Source organism: Mugil cephalus, chromosome 9 (assembly GCF_022458985.1).
Source record: "Mugil cephalus isolate CIBA_MC_2020 chromosome 9, CIBA_Mcephalus_1.1, whole genome shotgun sequence".
Taxonomy (NCBI): domain Eukaryota; kingdom Metazoa; phylum Chordata; class Actinopteri; order Mugiliformes; family Mugilidae; genus Mugil; species Mugil cephalus.
Window position 1 is genome coordinate 16,707,895 of NC_061778.1, and position 27,836 is coordinate 16,735,730.

A 27,836-nucleotide genomic window follows, 5' to 3' on the forward strand; every position below is an offset into this window, starting at 1 on the left:
GATTAGTACTAGTTTGTTTTGTTCACCTATCTTGTTGAAAAATGCATCTGTGTTCACTAATACTGTCTATCATTAAGTGCTGGGCAGGCAGCAAACGGCTGGGTTCGAGCTTTCTGTCTGAAATAGCTGCTGCTGCTGTAAGTGACACTAATGAGAGTGGACAAAAACAGTTAAGTTGTGGGGCGTACAGGCAAAACAATTAGCTGAAAAATGCTAAAATCTCCGTGGAGGTCCAGGCGTAGGAGATCAGTGCTTGTGAGCGACACATCTCCCAACTGGTCCGTTTTATCTCATGTTTTCTCTTACACGCAAAACACAGGGAAAAGCAGATTTTAAGGTTATCGTGTAAACTTTAACACTGCTGGAAACTGGAGAATCAGATCAGAACTGTGACCTCAGCCCAAACACTCAACAAGGCGTGATGCGCAGAACGGCTTCATCTTAATATATACTTAAGCTAGTATTGGAGGTCAGCCACAAACAATATAGAGGAGGCCTGATGAGGGGAGCAGAGACAGAAATCTCCACCTCGTCTGTGACGCACTGCAGCCACTTAAACGCCAACATTGGCCGGGAGGAGTGAAAATGACCAATGAGTGATTAGAAATGAAGCGGTGTTAGGGAGAGGGGAGGGGACTGACACTGCATCCAGCTAATAAGAAAGCAGCGACAGCCTCCGCCATTTTGACTATAGACGAAACTCGGAGGGTCTAGAGTAGACGGCAACAGAAATGTGGTGGCGTGCATTAACCAGACAACCTCCACACCCCCAACCCCCACCCCTGTCTCTCAACCCTCCCACCTCCCGCCAGTTACACAAGAAAAAATTAAAGGTTTTACCAGGGAGAGAAAAGGCTAGACTCCGAGCAATGTAAATAAATCTGACACCCACTTACTCCTTCAAACGCCAGCGCAGCAGCAGCTACGCCTCAAGTGAGTAAAACTGAAGCCGTGCATCACTCCGGAGAGGAATGACACTATCAGCTTGACAATCACGTGCGTCAGACGTGCGGCTGAAAGCTCCGATTGTGCCGTTGACATCTGTCGCAGCTGACATCTCGAAAATGGACAACATCTTTTTGTAGGTACCTTGTGCGTCACGTGTAGGAGCGAGATGCTGATTCACAATCTGGAAATAAGTCTGATCCCAGAGCCCTGAAGCAGACGAGTGACCTGGTTTTCCACTCTGGATGATATAATAACAAGACAGTGTTGCCAGTGAGACTGAGTGGTGAAGTAAACCAATTTTACACATCGTTTCATAAACAAGGCTCATTATGTGCAGCGTTGCATCACATTTAAAGCAAGTGTCTATAGGAGCTGTGCTTTAAGTGAGATATTTCTGATTTAATATTAATTGCAATGGTTGGACAGAAAAACACCTTGTTCCACTGTCGAGAACGACTACATACATGTTTATGTTTCAAGATCATATAAAAACTAAAAATGAATAGAAATAGAAGAAAAAAATTGTATTTGTCCCACAATGGGGAAATTGCAGTTTGCAACAGCGTACATAGAAAAGTAACAAGAATAAATAGTGGACTATTTTCTAAAATTATTTGAATTAAAATTTATGATAATCATTAAAAAAAATGGTAGTTGCTGCTCTGCCTCATCGTGTCGACTTCAAGCTTTCCTTCAAAAAACTAAACAAAAACACACAGCTTTAGAGAAAATGGTATGAGGTTTTAAATCAGGGTAGGTAGAGCTGAAATTTATCAGTCCATAGGGGAACAGAAAGTTCATTTAAAACATGAAAAATCACCTAATATGGAAATGTTTTTTGTTTTTTTGTGATGTTCTTTATATTTCTATGAAAACAGCAGGAAATACATAGAAATGGTGATAATGATCCACAGTGTGACAGTATCAAAAGCCAGTGTGTAACTATTTTTGTTGTTTTTTTCTAAAATCCCATGAACACGTCGGCTATCTAGTCTACTCCAGCTCTTTAAAAAGTACTCAGAGAACTAGTTGAACACTGAAGTTTGTCTCCCTTCCAGTGTTCCCCAAATGGAAGTCAGATTTCCTCCAGTCCAGCACTGGTGTCTGGACTGACTGCAGCTGAAACCTCCTCCTGCTCCGACCACGTGACGGTGGGAGTGTGTAAAAGGTTCAATTCTCTTCCAAGAACCTGAGCTCAATCCTGCTGCTATAAAAAATATCTAACTTTTTCTTTTTTTTTCTTTTTTTTTTTTTGATTGCAGCAGATGCTTGCAGAGGTGCTGCATTAGTCTGGCACAGTGAGGACTGACTGTTCCCCCAGTGGAGAGGAGACCGAAGGAGCACAGAGGTCAGGCTGAGCAGGGAACGAGGCAGGAGGTAAGAACAGATTCCAGAAAAAAAAGAGAGGGAGAGAGAGAGGGAGCAAGAAAGAAAACTTTTTTTTAAACAAAAAAATGCAAAAACAATATTTTAATTATTATGAACTGGTATTAAACTGTGATTTTAGCAATTTAGCCTGGTGTATTTGAGTCAAATGAAATCTTTTTTTTTTTTTTTTATGGAAACTAAACACTAAAATATTATCGTTGATTAAATTTGAACATGCAAAGACAGTTTCAGGTTCAAAAGTTGCTCCTTGAAAAACAGCAACACTTCTGCAGGTTTAATTTCCACATTATCACATGCACTGATCATGAGCATGGGCCGCATGTTGTGCATCCTGTGATGTACTGTTAGATGCAGAATATTACAGGCTGTGAATGGATTCAGACTTTACTATACAGTAATTGCTCTCGGGCTAATTAAATTGATTGGCTAATTGGCTCCGGAGGAGTTAGGGCGTTTACTGAATTACTGCAGCCACATCAGAACGAGAGGGCTTTTGCAAAGTTTCTGGTGTGGACAGAGCATCAGCACGCTCAGCCAAACGCTGCCCGTGCTTTCTTTAGGAGCTAATATTTCAATCGAGTAGCAGATTAAATGCGCGGGGAGGGCCATAAGGAAATTATGACATTAAAACGAGGTTTGGATTAAATTAGGCAGAGGATGTTTAGGGTGCAAGTGATGCGTGGTGAGAATGTGTGTATATATTGTGGCTTCAGAATAAAGCAGCCATCAGCCGATCACTCTGCACTTCTCAGCAGTTGGGGGAAAGTCGCAGTTGAGCGTCTGTCAGCAGCGCTATCAGACTGCTTGGAAAGGCAGCGGAGCAGAGCTGCAAACACACACACACACACACACACACACGGGGAATGACGAATGGTGGCCGTTCGCTCACTCGTGTCACCAACTAGATATGTAAGTCACGCTGGCACCTGATTTATAGACGCGCTGCAGGTCTCATGCTTCATTTACTGCAAAACCACAAGAATATATTTCACCTGCAAACGCAGCGCGGCCTCCGCGTCACTCATGACGCCCGGGTCTGCAGAGTGGTGACTGGTGGTGTGTTATTACCGCTCACCCGCACACGTAACCTGCTCCTTGAGTATCCTTCTAGAGCATTTTTGGAAGTTTGAGGGCATGCAACTAATTTATTATTTTAATTCCTTCAAGCCTTTCATTTAACTTGTTGGTTTGCCAGTGAATCAGGACATTATAATCTACTTAAAGGTCGGAAAGGTAATCTCCAAAGCCTCATGCGGTGTAAATTGATTTCCTTCTGAGGATGTGCTCGGTTGCTTTTGGTGCATTCGGGGGGTGTCAGTGGGAAGACACGAAGGCTTAGAAATACCGCGTCATCCTCAGTGACTGGGCCTCGAAAGAGCCCAAACTGTCATTTTATTATGTGGGACTTTTAACAGGTTGCCGCTGCCTTGGGCCACTATTGATTTCCTCTTGATAAGCATTAATAATAAAGTCTGCAGCGCTAAACGAACAATGCAGCTCCACGATTCAATTTGATATAGGCCTATGTATATTTTTTATGGATTAATTATTTATGGATAGATGGAAATAATATTTTAGACATATATACCCTGTTGCCCATGAAGTTGACATGTTTGTTAATAATAGGAACGTTTTATTCCTGGTTATACAATTCACATTGTCCCATGTGTGTCATTTATAAGAGGTAACATATATACATATATATATACTATTATATTTTAATATTTTGTTCCAGCAACGGGTACCAGCACACATACATATAGCCTATGCAGGTTAAACATCATAGTTACACTTAATAATATCTGGGCTTATTTATTTTGGTGGTGTTATGTTTTTTCCTTTCTTTATGGGGGTCATTCCCTTATTAATGGTGCATTAATAAGTTAAATATTGGTTGTTTGGGTTTACTTACTTTTGCCTTAAACACTGAGCAGATCAGGTGAATACAGTGCGGCCTATTGACTGATGGACACGGTTAAAACACACTGTTGATGCCTGCAGGAATGTAGACTAATTACAAAATGTTTAGACTCCAATTAACCAAAAAGCAGTCTATAATGTAATCCAAAAAAAAAAAAAAAAAACGCACAGTGTATGTTGACTAGGTTGTATAGTTGGATGCAAGTTGGCGGTGTTAGGAGTGCAGAGAGAGTTTGGCGTGGAGAAGGTACCGAAGCTCAGAGGAGGCATCGTTCGCCTTGGAGACACCTCTTCTCCGCCACAGCTTCAGCGGCGGTCCGGTGAAACAAGCATGAGAGACAAATCACTCTCCCCTTTAGCTTTCACACATCATGAGGACAGAGCAGCTGAGTGCAGCAATGTGTGTGTGTGAGTGTGTGTGCGCGTGTGTGTGTGATTCCAAGAAAACACCCCACTGAGTTCCCCCTCAGAGCTCAGAGAGCGCACTGCACAGGCGCAGAACGCAGCTCGACGCAGTAGAGGCTGAAAGCAGCCGAACGGACCGACACTTCCCAGAGGATTGCAGCCAGAGTCCCGCTTGAGAACAAGCAGTTTTCTTCCAAACACGTGCGGCCGCTGTGGGAAGGGGAAACACCCCGCTGTTTGCAGGCCGGAGACCGAGCTGCGGTGCGCAGGGATGGATTTAAGCAGATGATACCTGACTGCATGAGGTACAGCCGAGACGCGTCTGCGCTGTTGGTGACATGCATTGATTACCTTCTGAGGGCCTGCTTGTTGTGATCATCGCTGTCTGGCGCAGGCGGGTGTATTAGCGAGCGCAGAAAGGCTTCGAGACATAGTGGCATCCTATGTGGTGGGAATCAGCTGCGATAATTATACCTCTGGAGAACGAGCTGATAGGCTAGGGAGGATCTGAACCTGACACACGGTGGAGGGAAGAGTGTGTCTGTCTTCTTCTTCTTCTTCTTTTTTTTTTTTACATGCCTTAGGCATTTTTTTTTTAAAGTAAACTTATTATTATTAATATAAGACATTCGTTTATGTATCCCACAGCCGCTATTATCATTACTATTATTAATATTATTATGACAATTGATAATTGTAATGTTTATATCAGTGCTCAGACAATTATAATGATATCTGTTTATTTATTTCGTTACTCTATATTATGACAAATAACTTTCACTTTATTTTATTGCCAAAATACCGACGACTAGTTAGTAATTTGAAATAAAAATGAACTATGTGAATATTTCACTTTCAGTTTCTTGAAATAATATTTATACATGGATGATGTTATCTGAAAGACTTTCACTGGCGGTGGACGTCTCTTTTCATCTTGAGTTTTATTGAATATAGTCAGGTTAAATGCCATTAGCTCTAATTTATTATATATTTTATCCTTTATATTATTGGTTATTGCAGTTTGAACAAAAAAAGTGCGGTGAGGAGGATTTCGTGCGTCTGATTAGACCTTCGTATTTTTGAAGTGCTTTATTTACTTATTTTATAATTTTGTCACTATTTAGACCTGAACATTTTTTTGTGCTGATGCCCAGGCCTCCATGCTTTCATGCATGACGCAAAACACACACACACGCACAATGGCGGTAGATTTAAATATTTTAAATGTCACACAAAACAACAATTAACAGCACACACTTACACAACGTAGATCTTTTCTTAGCCTTAGTTTGGCAGTCCTCATCTAAATTAAACAGCGTGCTCTGCTTCTAACAGAGCTCTTAAGGGTTTTAATAAAAGGGTCAGTGAACCTCACGCATACTGATGGAGGCCACACCACGTGACTTTTTTATCACCTGGGAGAAAAATAACTGTAGATTTGCTTTAAAAAAAAAAAAAACAGTCAAAAACTCTCTTTATTATTTTTTTTCCAGAGTGGATATTTTCACTGTGAAACATTTGTCGCACTGTTTACTGCTTCACACAGATTAACTGTTGCTTCTAATTCTTCCTGACCTCCTTAAGGATTTTACACATTTAATTAGACCTGGTAGGTGTTGTAAATAGCGTTGCCAGGAGATTCTTTTTTATTTATTTAACTTTCTATGGTGTCGACATCTTTCAATATGCCACAGCGGGTGGAGAAATACGCTCCCTGAATAGTTTTCAGATTGGATGTCCAGAGTGACAGAAACAGAAAACGGGGGTTTGGCTCACACCGCTCAGTTAAACGGCACTAGTGAAAGGTTCAGATTGACACTGTAAAAAAAAAAAAAAAAAAAGTTCTGTGGCCCGTTCCTCTGTCAGCCCTTATCTTTATTAGCTTTCACAAATGTCTCCATCAGTTTACACTGGACGCCGCCTCTCCACTTTCATGGCTAAGAGAGTGGCCGCTCTGTGTTTACAGGCCCACATCCAAACTGTGCAACCCCGAGGAATGAACAGCGCTGAGCTTTCAGATGGCGGCGACAGGTTTCACACTAAAATACTTTGAGTAGTTTTTAGTTTCACCGCCCCGGCAAGATTGGTGGTTAATAAAACCGAGGGCAAAGTTTACAACAAATAAAGTTGCAGGGAGTGGTGAGAACTTAAAGTCAGCCTGAGCTGCACCTAAAACATAGACAGAGTAAAGTCAGAAAATTTACGTTTGAAGTCTTGTAAAGGCCTCAAAGTTCACTCAAGAAGCAACTGCTTTTTTTCTGAAATGCTGGAATGAAAAAGTAAATCAGCTAGTACATCACCAATTGCTCCATCTTTACGTAGCACTCAGAAAACTGTGGCTGCAAGCTGCACTCGGTCAACGGTGAAGAGCGGACGTAAAAGTTGGAGCGGCAGCAGCAGGAAGAGACACAGACACAGATGGAGGGGGGTTATGAAACAGTGTGAAAGACAATGTGCAGTTATTCTGCAGGTGTGACAGGCAGGCAGACATATAACGGTCAACGTAACGACCTCGATGAATACTTCTTAGCTGATTTTCGTCATTGGCTTTGCTCCCCTCCTGTTAACCGGTTCAGTCCCACCTACCATGTTTCACACTTGAAACGAGACTCGTCTTTCCGGTCTTTCCGAGCTGCTTCGCTTTAACAGCACGTTAACAACATTTCACACACGTTCTCCTCTGCGGCTGCATTTTTACCACAGCTACCATCGCTGCGCAGCGTACAGCATGAGCAGCGTGATTTGCTGCTGAGGCTTTGACCCAGAGTCTCGTCCACAAATCTGAAACAAAACCCGAGCTTTGGACTTGCTGACTGCCTGTCACGGAGCTACACAAGCCTGTGCAGGCCGAGGTTAACGCGAGACCGTCATCGGGTGCTGGGGTCCTAAATAAATGGAGATGGTACGGAGTAGTAAAACCCAGTGGATTTTGTGACTTCCAGCTGGAAAAATTAATCCCTTTGCATGAAAGGAAGCAAAAAAAAATTAAAAAAAATGGCACATGGGCCAGACTAATGTTGAATAAAACTATTTCCCCTGATCCTAAAACAGCAGTGTACTTTTGTTGATATCTTGCTAAAGTCTGTGTAAGTGTTTAAATAACAGGATGTCGTGTATCAGGATAAGGGCAGATGAATAGTACGAACAGCAATATTTAAGGCTCAGTCATGCCACCTAAACATTTCCACAGTATTTTCACCATTCAGCTATTATTTTATGTCTACATCCAATAATAAACCACTGCAAATACCCCTTGGCTCAAGTTAGCACGAGCTATTTTCCACCTTAAGCGACTGGTGCCTGAACACCAAGTCCAGTCCAAACAAATGAGCTGGTTCTCACTGGAGAAATTAACACACTTGTATTACAAGCACATCCACTTTTGACATTCAGACAATTTTTTCGGGGTTGGCTAAGTAATGTAAATAGAAAGGCTTTTATGGACTAAATGTAAGTGGCTTGTTGTAGTGGAAAATACATTTTCTGCTAGAGCGGCTTAAGAGCTGTCGTTCGCGGGGCAAACACGTATTCATTTCAGAGAGGTGTGGGTTTTATACATTTTAATTAAATATTAGATGTTTCTATTTACACTCAAAAGCCTATTGGAAACGTGTGAGATTATGACCAACGTTTGCTCAGCTGCAACACAAACGTTTTACCATTACGCACTCACGCATTATGCAGTAATTGTTAGTAATAATATTTATCATCACGAAGAATTAAGACATTAATAATAAGACTAGATCCAGAGAGTGACCGAGGCGGGAAATGTTACTAAATCTAGACCACTGTGTTCATTATTAAACAGTTAAATAACTGTTTGAATTGGCCACCACCTAGCCAACTCCAACACACGTAGCAGTCTACTGTATATGGGCTCTATATGCACACTGGTGCAGAAGCAGTGGCATATTTCTACAGTTGACATCACATGTGAAAAGTGTCACATGCCAGGTCAGCGCAGCAGACCGGACATTTCTCCCTGCTATTCACTGATAAGTCTGACAGCTGAGTATTCTTCTAATCCTGCAGAAATGCTGCAGGAGAAGGCTTCAACTGTGACGGATGAACGCATGAGCCGGGTCCAGACCGGCGGGGAGACGGATCTCCTTCCAGACCAATCACGACTGGGTCTGTCCACAGCTCCCACCGTTCCCAGCACCAGTGAGCCTGATCAGGTACTCAAAGAGGCCGCTGAGGGTTGGCTACTGTAGCTGCAGCTTGTAGACTGTTAAGGGGGTTATTGTGTAGAAAGCTAGGATGTTATAATGTGTCCGGGATGCTTAAGTTATTTGTTATTTGTCGGCAAATTTCAGAGTCCAGCAAGTATCAACACTGCCTAAAATGAGCTTTTCATCAATTGTGCTGACAGAATAATCTTTTAAATACATCCATGACTAAAGAGTGTCTGTAAATTTTTTTTTAAGTTTATAAACAAATATATAAAAGTTTGTATTGAATGATTTGAATTGTTTAAAGTTGATTTCCACTCTCTTTCAGAACATTGAGAACATTAAGGTCGTTCTTCATGAGAGGGAGCTGTGGAAGAAGTTCCACGAGGCCGGCACAGAGATGATCATCACTAAAGCAGGGAGGTTGGTAAAGCCGTCTATCTCACTATCTATCAGGGACACAGTTAGGTTAGACGTTGGTAAAAAAAAAAAAAATATTTAGAACTGAACGGGAATGCGTTTACTTGATAACTGCTCTTTCACTGCTGCATTTTGGAAGTTGTTAATGACTGTAACAAAACGCAGAGAGGGTTCTAATGCCGTCACAGATTCAGTTGGAGCCCATATTTAAATAATAATTTATGATTTTCACGAAATGACGATTCCTAACATGTAAACGAACGAGGAAACTTTGCTCGGTGGAGTGGGAGAACGAATAAAAAGTAAGTGGCTCAAAATTGAGCTTAATTACAGCTGAGTAAATGTAAGTGATTATCTTCCACATCTGTTAATGGTGAATCATCTGGTCCAGTGGCAGATCTGGATCTCTGGTTTACATGCGATGGAAAGACGTTTTGGCAGGGTGGCATGGACGGGCAGTTTGTGGGGGTCCCCACGTATGAAAATTATGGTTCTATCGTTACAGGGCTTTGACTGATTCCTCTCTCACTTCTTCTTCTCTTCATTCTCTGGCTTCGTGCCTTCTCTCTCTTTCCCACTGTGTTCTTCTTTTCCATCGTCTTTTTCTTGTCAGGCTTTCAGCGTGAGCTTGCAGAGAATATTTGCTAATGTTGCTAATTTTCATATTTATTTTCTAAGGCACAGCTTTTTCATTGTTAGAGTTAGGTTTTTGTTAGTGGTTTATTTATTTATTTATTTATTGTGGTGGTGGTGGTGGGGTGGGGTCATAGAAAATTTTATCATATCTTTTATAATCATTATAAAAATACCACCATATTTCAGCGTTGACTAGTCAAGAGAGAGAAGAGTTTCTCAAAATAACTTGCCTTTTCATTAAATGTATATCATGCCCTTGTTTCAGAGCTAAACATACCAGTGATATTTATCTATGCTAAAGTTTACACTTTTAGGGACTAAAAAGTCGGAGAGGGGGAGGGGCGGGTTCCCCCTCTCGCCCCTCCTTAGATCCGCTCCTGATTAAGTCTGGGCTTCAGAACCGAGTTCCTTCAAATGACATAAATCATTACAGCATTTATACCAGAGTTCATTAATCGCAAATAGTGATGAATTTCCTTGAATTCCCGAAAGGAAGGAAAAAGGGAAATCATTTTCACTGGATTTTTTTCCCCCCAAGATGTCAACAGAAACTTGGAAAATGTTTAGCATGTTGCTAGTCACGTAATCTGTTACAAGCTAACCGTATTCTTCAGCACAAAAAAGGGAAGGTTTGTGGAAAATACTGCAGAAAGTGATTTTTAAGTGATGGATTCATTGCACGAAACAAGTATCATACGCTTCTGCAAACATCCCTTTAGACAACTAATAGCAACGTACAGCAGTTCGATTTCAAGACGAGACAGAAAGTTCCTGCTGCAGAGACGACATAATTGAAAACACAATTGACCGTTCAGCTTTCTGGATTTAATGCGACCTGAGGATTAGATAGTGAGGCCTTTGGACATTAACCAGAGAATGAGTACACTCTCAAATCGACCTCCGCCTCTCTTTTCTCATGGGATGTTTTTTTTTTTTTTTCCCCCAGTAAAAAAAAATGTAAAAGGTCACCACATTTTTTCCTTAATGCTGCATAACCATAAGAGATGGGCTTTCCCTTGTCCAGCTGATAAAGTGGGCTCTGAATCCTTAAAGCCCTTTGAAGGGCTGTTCCGTGGTGGAGCTGTGCAGCTGTGTGGAAAACCTGCCCGGGGTTTACCTGCAGTAAAGTCTGCTGCAGACACATCGAAGGTCACTGATAAACTGGCTTCTTCCTTCAGGAGAAGCAGCTCTGAAAATGAAAATGATACGAAGAGCAGAGTGAATTATTCAAGCTGGTTTTGAACGGTGCATGTGGAGTTGCTCGCTACCTCATGGGAGGAGATGTGTAGAAGGGAGCATGGCCCGGTAAAGCAGTAAGACATGGCTGAGCAGGCAAGGAAGTGTATCTAGTGGGTGTTATTATGTGTTAATATTATGTCAAATCTGTGGCATCACCTGCCACGATAGTGATAGATTTGTCTAACAATCATACAACTAAAGACAAATTATTCAAGGGACCTAATTAATTATTATTATTATTATTATTTTAATAATTATTTAATAATTATTTAATAATAATTTATCTGATAGGTTATAAACCTTTGCAAATAAACAGGACAAAAAATAAAAAAGGAGAACTACATCCTAGACTGTACAAAACGTGTACAAGAGAAAGAGCTTTGAATGCACAATGTAAAATGCATTGTGACAGTGCACAATATGATGTTCAGTGCTGCTGGATAAGGAAGTCTAATATCTAGGGGGAAATACAACGGTTATACTCGACCCAGCCTTAAATATTAAATAAAAGAAAACAAAGGGTCTACATCCATGCTAGTTAGATACAGCCTTAAAGAGGTGCTGTGGTGGCTGTAGACTGAAGTATGCTGCTTACAATCTTAACTGTGCCACAGGAGGTGTATTTGTAATTAGCACTAAATGGACAGGCTAAATATCACCAGGCTGTAAAGTGTTGGAAAGAGCTAAAATTATGGCCCGTCAGAGGATCCGAGTCACCACAATCCATCCAGAGCATGTCGGTGCTAAATTCCATGGGGACACTTCTGGCATAAATAACTTCCCTGAAGAGAAGTGTCCCCTTCTAAGAATTAAAATCCATTTTCTTTGCTGCCAATGGGGGAAAAAAACAAAAAAAAAACAACAAAAAAACAATAAAAAACATTTCCATTCAGATCAACGACTAATGGTGACTATGTGGCAATGTGTTCTCTGCAATCTTGACTGGGAGTTACTCTGTGCCTGGTGGGTGAGCCAAGCCAAGTCGTCAAGACTCATAAAATGATCATGAAATCATAAAAAAACTGTTATCAGATCAGATAGTGTGAGGGAGTCGACTGCCTTTCATTTGTTTATGATTTAATTTCCTTTTTTTTTTTTTATACAAGGTAATCAAATACTTTACGTTTTATTGGCTTTGCACAAGCTACCCCTTTACCCGATATCTTATCTTCTGATTAGTCAGTTCAGAACATTATAAGCTGATTTAACTGTGGACTTTCAATATTTCTGAAGAGCTGAACACCGTCCGCACCGATTCAAATATCATCACCAGCTCAGTTTTTGAGATGCGGGGGTTGGACAATAGGTAGGTAGGTAGGTTAGCGGTCTATAATCTTTAGGTCTTCTGGTACTTTAAAGAAGGTCTGCTTGTGATTCCTGAGGCTTCAAGCTGTCTAGAGATTATTTTATTACAAGATTATTTTTAGGCTTTATTTGAGTCTCGGTGAAGAGGGACAAGCAACATAGGGAGAGAAATATGCATGACATGCAGTTGGGGTGTACGTCAAACATTAGGGTTGTCTAAGCTGGAGACTTTAATGGTTAGTGGCAAATGATCTAGTAATTTAGTAGAAGCTCTCTAGTAATTGCTACACAACGTGCTTTACATCTATTTACTCGTTCACACACTTTGGCATCTGTCCACTATGATAAAGTGATTTCGCTTTATAAATATATAGAAAAACAAACAAAAAAAAGTTTATATGGAATCAAATTTATGTTTGTTTCCCATTCATAATGTACTATCTTATTTTAAATTGGCGTATTCACATGTTTGTTTTGTGAGCTCCCATTAGGTGACGTGTCCATGAACCATATGTAACAAAAAAAAAAAAAAAAAAAAGGGGAGCATAGCCACACTTTAAAGCAATGATGGACTTCGCTGTCACAACAAATCACATTATAAATCAAAACATGAAGCGGAAAAGAAACAAAGCGAAGTGGGCGATGATTCTAGCGTGGATTAGGAGATTCTGGTGAGTGTTGATGCCTTCGTGGATGGAACTGAAACCTAAAGGTCACGAGCGGACGAGGAGTAGAGCCGTGGCCGTGCTAAATGGGCGTAATGGATGCGCACTGTTGAGTCTGATGTGAACAGAAAGCTCGTGAGGGTGAGATCCGAAACAGACATTTCATGTCAAAATGTTAAGTGTTACTTGTAATATTTTAAACATAACATGATAGACTGAGTGTCAGTTTAAACTGCGGACAGTCTGGATTACTGGTTCTGCCTTAAAGCAGCTGAAAGTCAACAGGATTTTGAGCACACGAGATGTGTTTTTGACCACTTCAAGGGTATTTGGACGGACATTTATTGGAAAACACATCAAAAAGTTAACAAGCTATGATGAAGTCTAAATTATGGACACACGTTTAAAACATTTCGACAAAGCGCTGAAATGTTCAAGAGCAACTAAAATGTAGATTTTGCTCTGAGCAATAGAAGTGTACACCTGAACTTTATAGTTTTTCCCAAACAAACCAATAATGATTGTTATACTCAAATTAAGAGGATTCTACTCTAATCCACTAATGGTCCCTGAATTGAACAATACTTACTTACTTTCTTGTATCTTTACAGAACAGATCCCGTGTATTTTATAGAGTAGTTCAAACTCCAAGAGGGTTAAGTTTTCTATATATAGCACCATGAATGTTCAGGGGCTAAGCTATGTTTTGATAATGGGAGAAGGATTGACTGTGGGTCATTAGGCTCTACTACATTAATAATGTTGATGCCTTTCTGTAAAATGATGAAAGTTCTACCTCAAAATCACCAAATTAAAACACCTGATAACGTAACGCAATGTAGATAAGATTCACACAACTGTAGTGTATGCTAATAATGTCAATACTTGTGGCCTTTAAAAGGTAGTAAACGATGTTTATAGAGTGGACCAAATTTATTGAAGACGTAACAAAATAGAATAAAAAAACAACTTGGAAAGCGCTGCAGTGTCAAAGCCAATCTTATTAAAGTGATGCCCTGCTTTAAACCAGTTTAAAGCTAGCGGTGTAAGGAGTGCAGAGGTGACAGGGCAGGAGGCGCGACGGCAGAACCACCAGGCCGTCGCCCGAGGGATCGTACATTTCCCCAACACTCCGACTTGAAACTGACTCAGTTCAACTCCCAAGCAGCGACTAGCTGAGCCTAGAAGACTTGTTATGGTGAGTGTCATTGTCCAGGCATAATCCTCCCTCTTCAAAGCGCCCAGCGCAGCTCTTCCCTCAATCTCCCTCTCTGTACACAGCCCGTCAAGAAAGCAGCGGCGGGTTGATAAGAGGAATCCGGCGCCCACAATAGGCCCGACTTGACTAGGTCGTAGCGCTTCATCATCCCCCACCCCAGCCCCGACCCTCTTTTGATCTCGCCATGGTACTGGAGATTCCCAGAGAGGGAATGGATCACTGGAGGGCCTAAACATGTGGGATTGTTAAGAGAAACAGCTGGCTGGGCACAGAAACACACACACACCCTGACACTGATATCATACACACACTCGCCAACTTCCATTTCTCATGCTCCCCTTAAACTCACTCACTTAGTCACACCACCAAATGTATATGCGTGCCTTCATGTTGTCTGCCTTTGAAAATAAGTGATACTCATTTGCAATACGCGTGTATTTTAATAAACGCGGCGCCGTGTAACACGTTTCATCACATGTATTGGAGACGGGGCCGCGGTGAAAGCCACTAAAACAGCTGACATGGACGATAAGGGCAACAAGGGAGGCCAGAAGGGATACAACTGTGTTATACCATATGTAACATGAGAAGTTATTGATTGATAAAATAACTATATGGTATGTCTGTCCAAAATGTAAAGTTGGTCATCTCATTTAAACTTCCATTTCTCTAAATCATCTTCTTGGTGTTTCAGACTCTATTTTCTAGTAACTTTCTATTATATTTAAGTCACTGTCACCATTTTTTACTGCTATTGCTTTTCATCCCAAAGCCAAACTGTTGGTCATTTTTAGTCTGTAATAAGTTGTATGTTTAAGCCTAAACCCCATCGTTGCCAACCTGTTGCACGTAATCTTGAATGAATGCAGCCTCATTATTTTTTCTAAGTGCAAACAGTAGCTTACAGTTAAAATGCTTGATTCAGTAGTTATTTGATTAACAGGAGTGTAACTGAAGACAATTTGGTGCTTATTTAATACTGGCTGGTATCAGCTTAATTCATTTGCTATTTTTACTGCTCATCGTAAACTCAAGAGATTTTAGTTTAGATTGTTCAGTCCCTAATTAATTAATTAATTATTAATTACATTACGTGTGTCTTTATTCTGTCTGACAGTGATCAAACACTAGATATTCATTGGTTGCAGCCACACTGTTCTCCCTAACATCACTGTGTCCAACACAAAGGTTCAATATTAGGTAAAACAATCTAAGTGTAAAACCTGGATTTGACACAGGGTCAGATTGTTTAACAATGCATTAAACACCTTCCCGTCTGTCTGGAATCAAGAGTCCGTAGAGGCCAACTGTGTATTTAACTTTCTGCCATCGACTATTACACAACTCTTAAACTGTACTGGACTCAGCACTGGTGTGAAAGTAGGAAAGGTGTGAAACATTTTCAGACTTTTTGTGTATGGAAGTGAGAGCAACATTGTGACTGCTGCCGCGAATTAAGTTTGATTGCCCTCATTTGCAGCCCTCTCGTACAGATTATTGCACTTCGACACGACTTACAAAATAATGTCGTTATCATTTGTGTTTATGCTCAGCTTATTCCTCTGGCTGAACACACTCAGAGGAGTAAACAGAAGCAGATCCCCTACATTAGGTAGTTACGGCCATATTATACAAATCCGAGGGCCACATGTGTTGACACAGGCCTCCATCTGCTCTGTCTGTGGGGTGTGAGCGGAGCCAGAGATGAGCGAAGGTCTGTTTTGAATGTTCCTCTAAGATTAACCCGTCTTTCAGTGAGGATGATAGCAGGACTGATCTCTCCTACTGATTGGATTTGAAGCCTGGGAGAGAGATTTGAATTACCTGCCCTCAATCCCTCTCATCTCCCACTGTCTTACGTGAGGGAGTATTTACAGTAACATGATCAGCACTATGAGCCTTTGAAGACGGGCATTTGCACCAATTGGGACAGCAAGTATAAAGATAGGGGTTTTGGTGCTCCGCCATCCCCCGAGAAAAGCACGCAAGGCTGTTGTGAGCGTGTCATCTAGTGTTTGAATACGTTGCCACGGACAACACCCAGAGATAAACTGCAGGCCTTTTTGACCGTAGCCTCTTAAGCAATGACGAGGAGGCTGTCTAAACTGTTGTCCAATCTGGGGTGCCATTAAAAACCACTTAGGGCTTTATAAGGGGGTGCAGAGCCCTTCGCAAAATTTCCTCTGGCACAGATGGGATGAAAATGTTTTTGGTTTCCCAGAAGAGGTCAGGAAAGGTAGCTTCCTTCATGTGTTTTATAGCCTTGACTGCTATATTAGCATATTCTGTCTTTTATTCCCGGGGCTTTTAAAAGATGAAAGATCGAGCGTGTTCCCATACTTTTTATGGCGTCTCACAAGTATGAGAGGATTTCAGCCCTCTCCTAAATAAATGCCTGCAGGGAGACAAATTATTACCAGGCCAGAAAATGGGAGACTTCGACGGAAAGGACAAACGTTAAGAAAAAGGTTTGTCAGACGGGTCCCGGGGTTCACCGTGCGGATAGTGTGGCTATCTGTGTAGAAGTAATTTCATCCACTTAATGTTGGCCGTCGGTTTATATCAGGTTTCCGAGATGGCAGCTTCTCACTTTACTCGCGTCTCAGTCCCGTGATCTTTCTGGGACCTTGCATCTCAATCCTTTAAGAACTTCACCGAGCTGCACTATCCATGACCATACTATAAACACACACCTGTTTGTTTACTCTCTAGGAGATCCACTAATGAGAGCATAGCCAAAGCAGAATTGTGCGTTATTAGAAGGTTATAATTATTCGAAGAAATTCCAAACATTTAGTTTTGGAATTTGCTGTAGATATACATGTTTAAATGCAATCACTATCTTTTAAATTCGCTGAACTTTATCTGAGATCAAGAGTTTATTTCACTGCACAGAAGGTGCTTAAGCTAATAAATGTAAGGCTCAAGGGCAGGCAGCTGACTTGTCATTAAAGCCAATTAAGATCCGCTGAATTGTGTGACTGAGGTCAGGTTCATCTAACAGCTTTCCTTTACAATCCCCAACAGGAGGATGTTTCCTAGCTTCAAGGTTAAAGTGACCGGGATGAACCCCAAAACCAAATACATCCTGCTTATTGACATTGTTCCAGCTGATGACCATCGGTACAAATTCTGTGATAACAAGTGGTAAGTTTGTAAGAGCAGTCTGAAAGCTGTTTCAGATTCTTGACAACTGAACGCCACAGATGTCAGAGGTTTACTGATGTGACTTTAAGCATACAAAATCAAATTTAAATTTAATTAAAGTTAAATTTGGAAGCTATAAAGCATACTTTTGCAGTTCTGTTCAGTAATTCCCTTGTAATTTTGGCAAACATTTCATAAAAAACTACTCTAGTTATACATGTGCCCTGTTGTCACCTGGTATTTCCAGGCCTGTATGTGTGTCTGGATACATTATAGAGATAATGCAATCTAATCTACTTGTCTCTGCATTAAAGCCTGGTATTATGTGGAATATGGCTGCAATTTAATCCCAATATAAAAATTATAAACAGGCTTGGAGTGTCAAAGTCAAAAGAAGAACTGTTGCTGTATTAGATCCATTTATTTTCCTATTTCTAAGTTAATGAGTCTGATCTCGCCTGTAGCTTTGCAGAACTACTTGAGCTACGACAATTTAAAAGTGTTTAGTGGTTTTCCTCCTTGCTGGATCAATTTATCTAGAGAGACTGGGCATACACTGGGTGACCTGGATTAAATTTTTCATTTTGAACAAATTTTTAAATCCTAGATTAAACACTAGACTTTGACACTGGCTGCCATTAGATTCCAGCTTCAACCACATGGTCAACATATAATTGCCACAAATGCCTGAGGTTCTCTGCCTGTCATTGTGTTGGTAATTTCAACTCAACTAATGTGGGTTTTTGTGTGATCAGAAGCCAGTTTAGTAATGTTCTTAGGAATGTCCTAACAGGTTAACCCAGCCCTGGTCATGGCCATTGTTCTGGAACCCAGAGGTTCATAGACAGGACCAAACCAAGTTCAAGTTATGCCTATAATGTCGGCAAATATCTTCTGATGCATGGTATTTGTTAGCAGCATGAGAGAAAGAAAGAAAGAAAGAAAGAAAGAAAGAAAGAAAGAAAGAAAGAAAGAAAGAAAGAAAGAAAGAAAGAAAGAAAGAAAGAAACTTTTGGACTGGACTCAGTATCTCTCCAGTTGACCTTGCATGTGGAGGTGATGACATTGCCGTGCTCCATCCATCAGTGAAACATAAAAGCTTAAAAAAGAAAAAAAAAGTTTTGCCAGGAAAAGCTGAAAAGAACACACTCTCCAGCAGACCAGCCATTTTTACTGCCATTTGTTTCTGATCTTGTGGCACGGCTTGCAGTCGGTGGGTTCTGGTGTTCCTCAGCGACACCTTGGAGCAGCATAATTAGTAATGCTGTTTTAGCAGAGACCAGGGCCTTTCAGTCTAAGGGATTTAATACTGTGAGGGTTGAGGGCAGTGGTGTGCAGCTATGTTATGGTAAAAGGGTGGCATGCTGAATGAAAAAAAGAGAGCAAAAAAAGAAGGCTGGAAAGCATGCATTGATACATTATTAAGTTTGACTCTTCAGTTCACTCTCAATCCGTTTTTAGGATGGTGGCCGGCAAGGCTGAGCCAGCGATGCCTGGTCGGCTTTATGTGCACCCCGATTCCCCGGCCACAGGAGCTCACTGGATGAGGCAACTGGTGTCATTTCAGAAGCTGAAGCTAACTAATAATCACCTGGATCCATTCGGGCATGTGAGTTTAAACAGTACCTACAGAGAATGTTAGTCATATGGAGAAAGATGTGTTGGTTTTAAGAACGCCATTGTTGTGTTTATAGTCGCATGTTTCCCTGTTCTTAAATGTTTAGCGGTTAAATCACAGAATAAAATGTCCAACCTGTTGAAATGAATTGTTACATCCACATATATCTAGTGTCCTGTGGACATTATGTCATGACAAAACTACTAAAAGAAAATTATTGCTGTAAAAAAAAAAGTCAGAGTGAGCACCAGCAAACTGTTTTTCTGAGGCAAATTCCTAATAGAAGGGTGGACGTAAGTAAAGGGAGCGAAGGAGAAAGAAAGAGAAAGATAGAGAGGGAGAGGCTGCAGAGGGAGGTGAAGAGTTTGATTGTGGCAGCGCTCCCCAGGGAGACTCTGGGATAGCTTGTCCGAAGCCATCCCATCAATGGGCGGGCTCATTAGGTTCATAACCTCTCAGATCAGTGGCGGGGCCTGCTGTCAGATTGAGTTGGGTGCCTGGCCAGTGAAAAGGGCGAGTAATGAGGACAGAGCAAGTTAGAGGCCAGGCAGGACCCAGATGACGCCCAGACCAGGAGGTGTGTCAGCGCGGTGCCTCTCAAGGTGCACTGAAGGAACCCCCATTCAGTGCTAATTATGCTCATTACAGGAAGTGTAAAAATTACTTGTTTAACAATAGTTCTCACTCTTCTTCTTCTTCTTCTTCTTCCAATATCTGGAATTATGTGATGACCTAATTTCAAATGCAGCCCTGTGATCTCATTAGATTCTCACTAGTGGTTCAAAAAAAATACATCTGAAAAATGTGTTATGCACAGAGTTTATTCACCATCTAGAGCAGTAGGAGGGCACGCAGAGGAATCAGTGTTCGGTGGTTCATACCGCAGGACTAAACACTTCTATTTCAAAAGACCCTTTAAATCTAAATCTGTGACATTTAGTCTTCTTTGTATTGTAGATGACTCGGGGTTGCAAAACAGAGAGAATTTTTAAAAAATCGCCATTGGCTGTAATCTGGCATTTGGGAAAACAACTGTCCAACAGTGATGTTCTTATACAATGGTAGGGTTGGGTCGTGATGTGTTTGGCAATTAAAAATATCCATCGCCGCTTCAGGACTTCTGCTCTGACTCATATCACTCAAAGCAAGTAACCACGTCTGCGTGTTTTTATATCGGTGGAGATGAAAGCAAGTGCTCTTCACTGATCTGAGGAACGCTTCCCTGATCACTGCGTTCAGACAGTCACCCAAGAGTCTCCGGTGTCACACTCAGACAGCAGTCAGACAGGAGAGCAGACAAAGGTCAACAGAGAGCCTCTGGTGAACCAGCCAGTAGCTTATCTCTGTCTCCAGCCCGCCTCAGCAACAGGAGCATGTGAGCGAGGGGCCATTCTGTGTTCAACCTGAGCCTAGCTCCCTGCGCCCTCTTCAACCTTTGCCTCTCTTTGGGAGCCCCCTGGAGGAGAAGGCTCCTCGGGAGAGTGTCTGGCAAATGAGGAGGGGAGTCGAGGTGCAGAGCTTGACGTTTATTGGCCATGACAGAGCTGGACTAGTGATGACCTTGCCTTACTGTTGCTAACGCTTCGCTGCCCACAGCACTGAGCTGCAGTGAGTGGAGTGATGCTAGTGAGCCGACCTGCAGCAACCCAAACACTTAAATATTGTGCTCAAACACATGCCACCTGCTACATTGAGATGCATTGACTGGATTCCCCAGGAAGTGCGATGGAAATTAAATATATAGAGTGTTCACTGAGGGCGGCACAGCGGCTCGGTGGTTAGCGCTGATGCCTCCCAGTGAGAAGGTCTGGGTTTGAGTCAAGCTCGGGCCTTTCTGGGTGGAGTTTGCATGTTCTCCCAGTGTCTGCGTGGGTTTTTAGTTGCTTTGCTTTTCAGTTTTTCTCAAAATAAAAGCGATATTTCTGAAAGTGTTTCCATTGAAAGGTGTTTTGCGAATGAGCTGTGGTTCTCGTAAAGTCTCATCTTCTGATATCCCATAATTCACTCAATTTGTCGTCACGCGAGACTTCACTTTGAGGAAGATGGACTTCAACTGATCACATGACCCCCTGCGTCGTCTTTGGTGACACCGGTGAAAAACCACCTCATGAGAGTGTAAAAGTGTTTTAGCAATGTTTGAGAGATTTTTCAAAATCTGTTTCCATTACCAGTTTTTTATTGCAATATTCGGGACACATTTCTAGGCGCAATGGAAACACAGCAGTGTGGACTTGATCAGGGAATATGGTACTGCAACAAGCATGGGATACTGTGTAGTTAAAATATATTCCAATCAGGCACGACATTATGATCATTGACAAGCCAAGTAAATAACATTTACCATCTTGTGACAATGCAATGTTCTGCTGAGAAACTTTTGTCATTCCCATGGATGTTAATTAGACATGTATCTATGTATCATCTAGACCAGACCAGGCACCCCACCCCATAGCAATGATCTTACTTGATGGCAGCAGCCATCCCCTGCTAAATACAGCCGGATACAGACACACACACAAAATTGTTCAGGAAGAATTCAAAGTAAAAAACATGAAAAACAGCAAAAGGTGTTGACCTGGCCTACAAATCCACTAGATCCTGTTTTGATCACCACGGTACACCCTCTGAATGCTCTCTGATGAGTCCGAACTGGAGACTTACACAATATTAGGCAGGTGGTCGTAACGTTTTGCTTGATTGGTTTTATACTGTGTAAGCTGTGCACCCATATTCCTCTTAGGAGTTGCGTTGTTCGTCTGACATGCAGAGCTGCTTGATGTCCTGAGATATTACCTCAATACAAAATAAAAAGGGGCCAGTGGGGAACAGCCTATGTTGCTGAATAGAAACAACATTAAGTAGTGAAATCTGTGCCAGAGACAACTATACCTGCACAGCAGATTTTCCTTTTGTTGCGTTTTGTGTTCATTAATCCTGGCAGTGGCCATTATTTGCAAAATAGTGGCGAAAAAGATGGAAAGACACGCACATCTCTAGTTGTACCACAGCTGGCCGTGTTTAATATATTCGGACATTTGTTGATGTGTTGCCTTCTTTTTCACTTCCTAGATCATCCTGAACTCGATGCACAAGTACCAGCCCAGACTACACATAGTCAAGGCTGATGAAAACAACGCCTTTGGATCAAAGAACACCGCTTACTGTACTCATGTCTTTCATGAGACAGCCTTCATCTCTGTAACCTCTTATCAAAACCACAAGGTACATCAACTCATTCAAAAATATGAGTACAGTGGGATTACACTCACTCGACCGTTTACTTAGTAGCTGTAGGCTGATTAAATTTAACCATGACGCCAAACATGAAATATCATATTTCTAGATTACTCAGCTGAAGATAGAAAACAATCCATTTGCCAAAGGATTTCGAGGAAGCGAAGAAGGAGATCTGCGCGTCTCAAGGCTACAGGGGTATGTTCAGACAAAAAGAGACCAGAGAAGTAAAACTGATCTTACACAACCATTCAGCCCGTTGAAACTCACTCGTAAACTTGATGTACTGTATATATAAACAATTTCTACCTTGTTTATGCTACTCATCTACAGGAAAGAATATCCAGTCATTTCAAAGAACATGGTTCGCCAGAGGCTCATTTCCTCACACAGTCACCTAACGGGGAAACTCGGAGCAGGAGTTCTAACGGGTCATCCTCAAGTCCTGACCTCTTATCAGTATGAGACTGGAGTTCCTCTGTCTAACTCAGACTCCCAAGATCCTATGTCGAACCACTTCCCTCAGAGCAGAGACCCCAGCCTCCTGTATCACTGCTTCAAACACAGAGGTATACTCATAGACACTGTTTGGTAATCATAGAAAGTAAGAAGTAAGAAATCATTGCAGTTAATTATATCACTTTGCAGATAATGCCCGACACTTGGAGCTCGGATGCAAGCGGCCATATCTGGAGACATCATCTGCAGTCTCAGAGGATCATTACTTTCGTTCGCCTCCCTCTTACGAGTCGCCCTTACTGTCTCATCCGTACTGCGCCGATGCGATTACTTCAAGAGAAGCTTGCATGTACGGCAGCATGGAAACGGAATCTGGATCTGGGACAGCGGACACAGATGACCTGACCAACTCCCCTTCAATTAACTGCAACATGTGGGCTACAATGCAGCCCTATCCTCGCTATAGCATGGAGGGCGTCCCGTACCAGCCTTTCACAGCTCACTTCACCAACTCTGCCACGGTCACCCCAGTGGTACCGCACCCTGCGTCATCAATGGTGGCGCGACCCCAGACCGACTTGGGGGTATACAACTCAGCGACAGTCCAGCGAGGTCTGCCCATTATACCACCCTCCTCCTCCTCCTCTTCCTCCTCCTCATCATCATCATCATGCTCCCCATCTGTTCCAGGATCAAGAGACAGAGCAGGCCATCCACCTCTGTACCACAAGAAGCCAGGATCACCACTCCGTCCACACAGAGATTTCTCAACCTATTCCACACAAGGCTCTATATCCATCCGAGATCCATCCTATCAGTACCAAGTGGGGCTGAGTACCACAGGGAGTCACTGGACTGACAGCTAATGGAGCTGACCTGCTGGAGAATCCAGTTTTATCCAACATAAAAGTCCAAAATCCCACCGTGGGTGTTACTGCCAGGCAATAGTGATCGCATCGCTATTGCATACAAGACTGTTTGTGGTGAACAGTACCCCTTTACTTATGCAGCGTAGTGTACTACAGTATATGTGATCAGATACAGTTAAGAGTTTTTCTAACACTCAAGTACTTACCAGGAGTTTGAGCAGCGCTCGGAGTTCAACCATCAACGGAAAGTTGTGCGGAAAATAACGACGAGGAAACCAATGACCAGGAAGACAAAGAAAATAGATAAGGGAAAATATAGCAGCTGCTGTTCTTGCTCTAAGAAGGTCGTAAAAACCTGTTTGGATACCTGACAGTTTCCCAGGGAAAACAGAGCACTGAGGGTTTTATCATTTCATGCTGGGTTCCAACATTAAACAAAATCAAAGGATAAGATTGGCGTTATTATATATATATATTTTCTTAATGTCAATAAATCACATTTAAAGACCAAAAATACAACGTGTTAGCTGATCTCTGAAAAATCTCTGACTTTCCTACCCTGTTTTTATCACCCGTCTTCTTTCTAGCCCAGCTCCTACTGACCATGTAAATCTTACATTAGGTGGCCTTTATAAAAAAAGTTCAGTAATTTCAATACAAACAACCGGGAACTGTTCTTTGTTGCCAACCGTAGGCTCTTGAGTACATCTTCACCTTATAGGGAATTTATTATGGGCCCTCCTCATGCCTTGACAGCAAACATAAGAGCTGTGTGTAAACTCACACAGTGTCCATTCCATGAGAGGTGGAACTAAACATGCTAGAGTCTTTCCAGCAGCAGGACGGTACTGGATGAGTCGGATTGACTCAAAAAAGAGAAAAGAAAAACGTGTCTGTGTTCATGAAAAATGTGGTCAATTAATGTGTCGATTTCGATATTTTCTTGGGATTTGTTGACAGTAAGAAAAAAATATAGTAGAGTGATGATGTCAAAAGGATATCACGGACTTTGAAAGTTATCAGAGCCAAGCCTTTTGGCTCCTGATTATTCAGATGTGCCAAAATCTGCTACATCTTTATGTGCATCAAGTGCACTGCAACGTGACATTAATTACATCAGATGGATTAACATTCATAATTCATAGTACATTGAGAGCAATTAAATCAAATGATGGATTCATCACAAAATCACAAGAGTTGTTAACATCGAGATCTAGTCCCTGCCTGTTGGGTGATACCAGCACTCATCTGAAGAAAACTGTGACTGAGCCACACCACTGTGGTGGGCTGTAAAAGCTTGGTTCCAAACTCGTGACTCCAAAGGATCTCTCAGTGAAATGGGACTGCGAAGAACTCTCAGGCACAACCAGATGTGAGCTTAAAGGAGTACTGTTAAGCCATGGTAGTACCGGAAAAAAAGAGCTGCACACAAATCCCGCTCCCAAATGACTAACTTGGAAAAAACCCTCGCAGGACTGCAAACACAAAGCAGTCTGAGCAGACAGGGAGGCTGAAAGTAAAAACCCTCAGCAGTATAACTCCAGAGAGAACTTGCATTGACAAGGCCAGATTATTTGTAGGATATGATGGTCATCCCTGATGCATTACTGCATTTGTGTTTTATTTCATGTAAATTGAATATAACGTTTTTGAATATACTGACAGTTTTGCACACCTGAATAATAAACATTTCCATGCCTCGAACTGTTTGCTTTATTTCATCCAAGGCAACTACAGTGCACTACATCAGACACTTCTAATTTTAGATTTGATCTATTCTGTTAAAAAAAAATCTCTTTCATTATAAACCTTGTCACATTGTGCTGTTTAATTGTGCTCTAATAAAATTGTATTATTAGAGAAATGAATCTACAGGTGGGAATGGATTAAGCTAACACTAAGAGCAAACGCAGGAGTTTATAGATCCTGTTAAACGCCACATTAACCTTAATAGTTACAGTGTGTTTGAAAAAACTGGCATTCTTATCTGTCAATGATGTTTTAATTGATGCACAAGAATATCATAACGAAAACAAGATTAGTAAGACATTTTCTTGCTCAAATGCATAAACACAGTAAAATCGTAACCTGTCAAGAGACTTTAATCCTACTAAACAATAAATCCTCAAATCACAAATCATGATGTTCAATATCACCTCTAGGACATGAAATCAAATTGATTTTGGTAAACACAAGTGAGATTATGACTTTGAAAAAGCTTACACGGTATACTTTATGCTGGCCTATTATTATGTAAAGAAAGTCATTTATCAAACTAGTTATTTAAATGTAATTTTCTCATAATGCCTAATTCTGACTTGAGATCAAAAACCTCAGTTGTGTTTTTCAGACTTTCTGCATAAGAAAATCTTTGATCAGTGACGTCCTGCTAATGTAACTTCTCTGCTGAACTTGTTTTACTGCACGACATATAATGTACAAAATATAAAGACCACTACGAAGCACTATACAGCTGCCCAATCAATCACAGATTCATGAACTTACATTAGAGCATCCACTTGCATGACAATCAGCAAATGTCAAATGGGCCAGCAATCAAAACTCAAGGTGAAGCAAATCTGCTGAAAGGAATGTAAGAGACAGCATGATGAGTGCATCAGAGCACAGGGCACTGCTTTCCCTCACATAGAGCTCTCATTAGATCATGAGTTATGCTGATGGCCAGGTCCTGGTTCGTGTCAGCACCTCTTTCTCTATCTCTATCTCAGCTGTTAATGCAGTTCGCATGAGGGGAGTTCTCTACACAGAGAGCTTGCGCTCAAATCAACAAATCATCATCCAGCTATCTTAAAATGATGAGCTATAAGTTGTCTGATAATAGTGATCAGACGTCCCTGTGGCTGTCAAAGTACAGTCTGTGGAATCTCTGTTCCACCTTAACCAGATATGTTTAAAGGGTTATATGCATTTTAGAAATTTTTTACCTACAAATCTCCGTAACCAGACATCATTATATACAATGTAGTCTTCATTATTGTGTCAGGCTTATATATATATATGTGTGTGTGTGTGTGTGTGTGTGTGTGTGTGTGTGTGCATATGTGTGTGTGCATGTGTGTGTCATGCTGTGTACAAGCAAACGAGAAAAAATGACTGACTGTTATATTAGACTAAATATATCCAAGAATTGAAAACATTATGTATTAGGTAGTATAGAACATGGATGTTCATACAGAACCAGCGCTGGGCGTGGTCGTTTAAGTTGACAGTGTGGTCAAACAAGGGGGATAACTCTGTGTACTGTGCAATATTATCGTCACGTTAAACGTCGCATAAGATTTTTCATTAATTTTATTTGTTTGAACATTGATTAGTACTGACAACACAGGATTCAATCCACATTTATAAACGTAAGTCGTGTTCAAATATGCCTGGTATTTTATTAAATAATGGGGCCCCCCAAAAATAAAAAAAATAAAAAATAAAATAAAAATAAAGAGTTTTATCTACAGGCAGAACCAAGTACTCACTCTGGTCTTGAGACTTCAACTTTTAATAGGGATGAGAGAACAGATGTGGACCGCTGCTGGGGAGAGCCATATCTGGAAGAAAACAAAAACAACAAACAAACAAAAAACAATGTCAATAATGTGAACTGAAATAATTAAAAAATCCAAATGGGTTAATGTTGGAAACCAACGAAAGTCAACGAAAGTTTAAAGTGTGGCACTATTGACACTAAAAGGAAAGTTTACACCAAAGGCCCCTGTCTTCAGTTTAATAGTCCACATTTTAGTCAAAGCTTTAATAGTGCATTAAGGGGCAGGGCAGGCCACTGAAATTTATGTTATCTGACTTTCCACATAAAACACCAGTCAATCTCATTATAAAGAAGCCGTGTTTAAGCCCTCATGGAGCACAAGTTAACCAAGCTGACAATGTATCTCCAGTGAGAGAACTTTGGTTTTGCGGTCCATCTGGAAATCATTGAGGGGAGATCTGGCCGTTCCCGTCTCCCCTGCGTCGCGCTGCCCTTCCCTACTGTCGTCCCATAATCCCATCTAACAGCCGCCTGGGCTTGGCTGGCCCATTCCGACGCACTGACAGGCTTAACTTGGCCGTCTTGTAAAAAGAAAAGGCTGGGTTTTTAAGCAAGCCACTCCAAAAAGACTTTAAATATCAGAGGCGGATTTAATATCAAGTCCATTAGGGTTTTTCTGGAGCCCTGTA

At 41.4% G+C, this 27,836-nt stretch overlaps 1 protein-coding gene across 2 annotated transcripts; it reads left to right on the forward strand.

Annotated features, from left to right (window-relative positions):
- The first annotated feature begins 2,046 nt into the window (after nt 1-2,046).
- On the forward strand, nt 2,047-25,349 carry tbx4 (T-box transcription factor 4). 2 transcript variants are annotated; one of them, XM_047594394.1, is made up of 9 exons: nt 2,047-2,325; nt 8,695-8,840; nt 9,163-9,257; nt 17,346-17,465; nt 18,927-19,074; nt 22,153-22,305; nt 22,427-22,515; nt 22,651-22,886; nt 22,966-25,349. In XM_047594394.1, the coding sequence occupies exons 2-9, from the start codon at nt 8,697-8,699 to the stop codon at nt 23,640-23,642; spliced, it is 1,662 nt and encodes a 553-aa protein (XP_047450350.1). In that variant the 5' UTR covers nt 2,047-2,325; nt 8,695-8,696; the 3' UTR covers nt 23,643-25,349. The 2 variants fall into 2 exon arrangements, with proteins under 2 accessions (XP_047450350.1, XP_047450349.1); XM_047594393.1 differs by lacking the exon at nt 2,047-2,325 and adding an exon at nt 4,457-4,967.
- The last annotated feature ends 2,487 nt before the right edge of the window (nt 25,350-27,836 follow it).

Coding starts and splice junctions, on each gene's coding strand:
- tbx4 (XM_047594394.1), top strand. CDS start 8,697: ATGCTGCAGGAGAAGGCTTCAACTGTGACGGATGAACGCATGAGCCGG. Junction 9,258..17,345: donor ATCATCACTAAAGCAGGGAG/GTTGGTAAAGCC, acceptor AATCCCCAACAG/GAGGATGTTTCCTAGCTTCA. Junction 22,516..22,650: donor CGCGTCTCAAGGCTACAGGG/GTATGTTCAGAC, acceptor ACTCATCTACAG/GAAAGAATATCCAGTCATTT.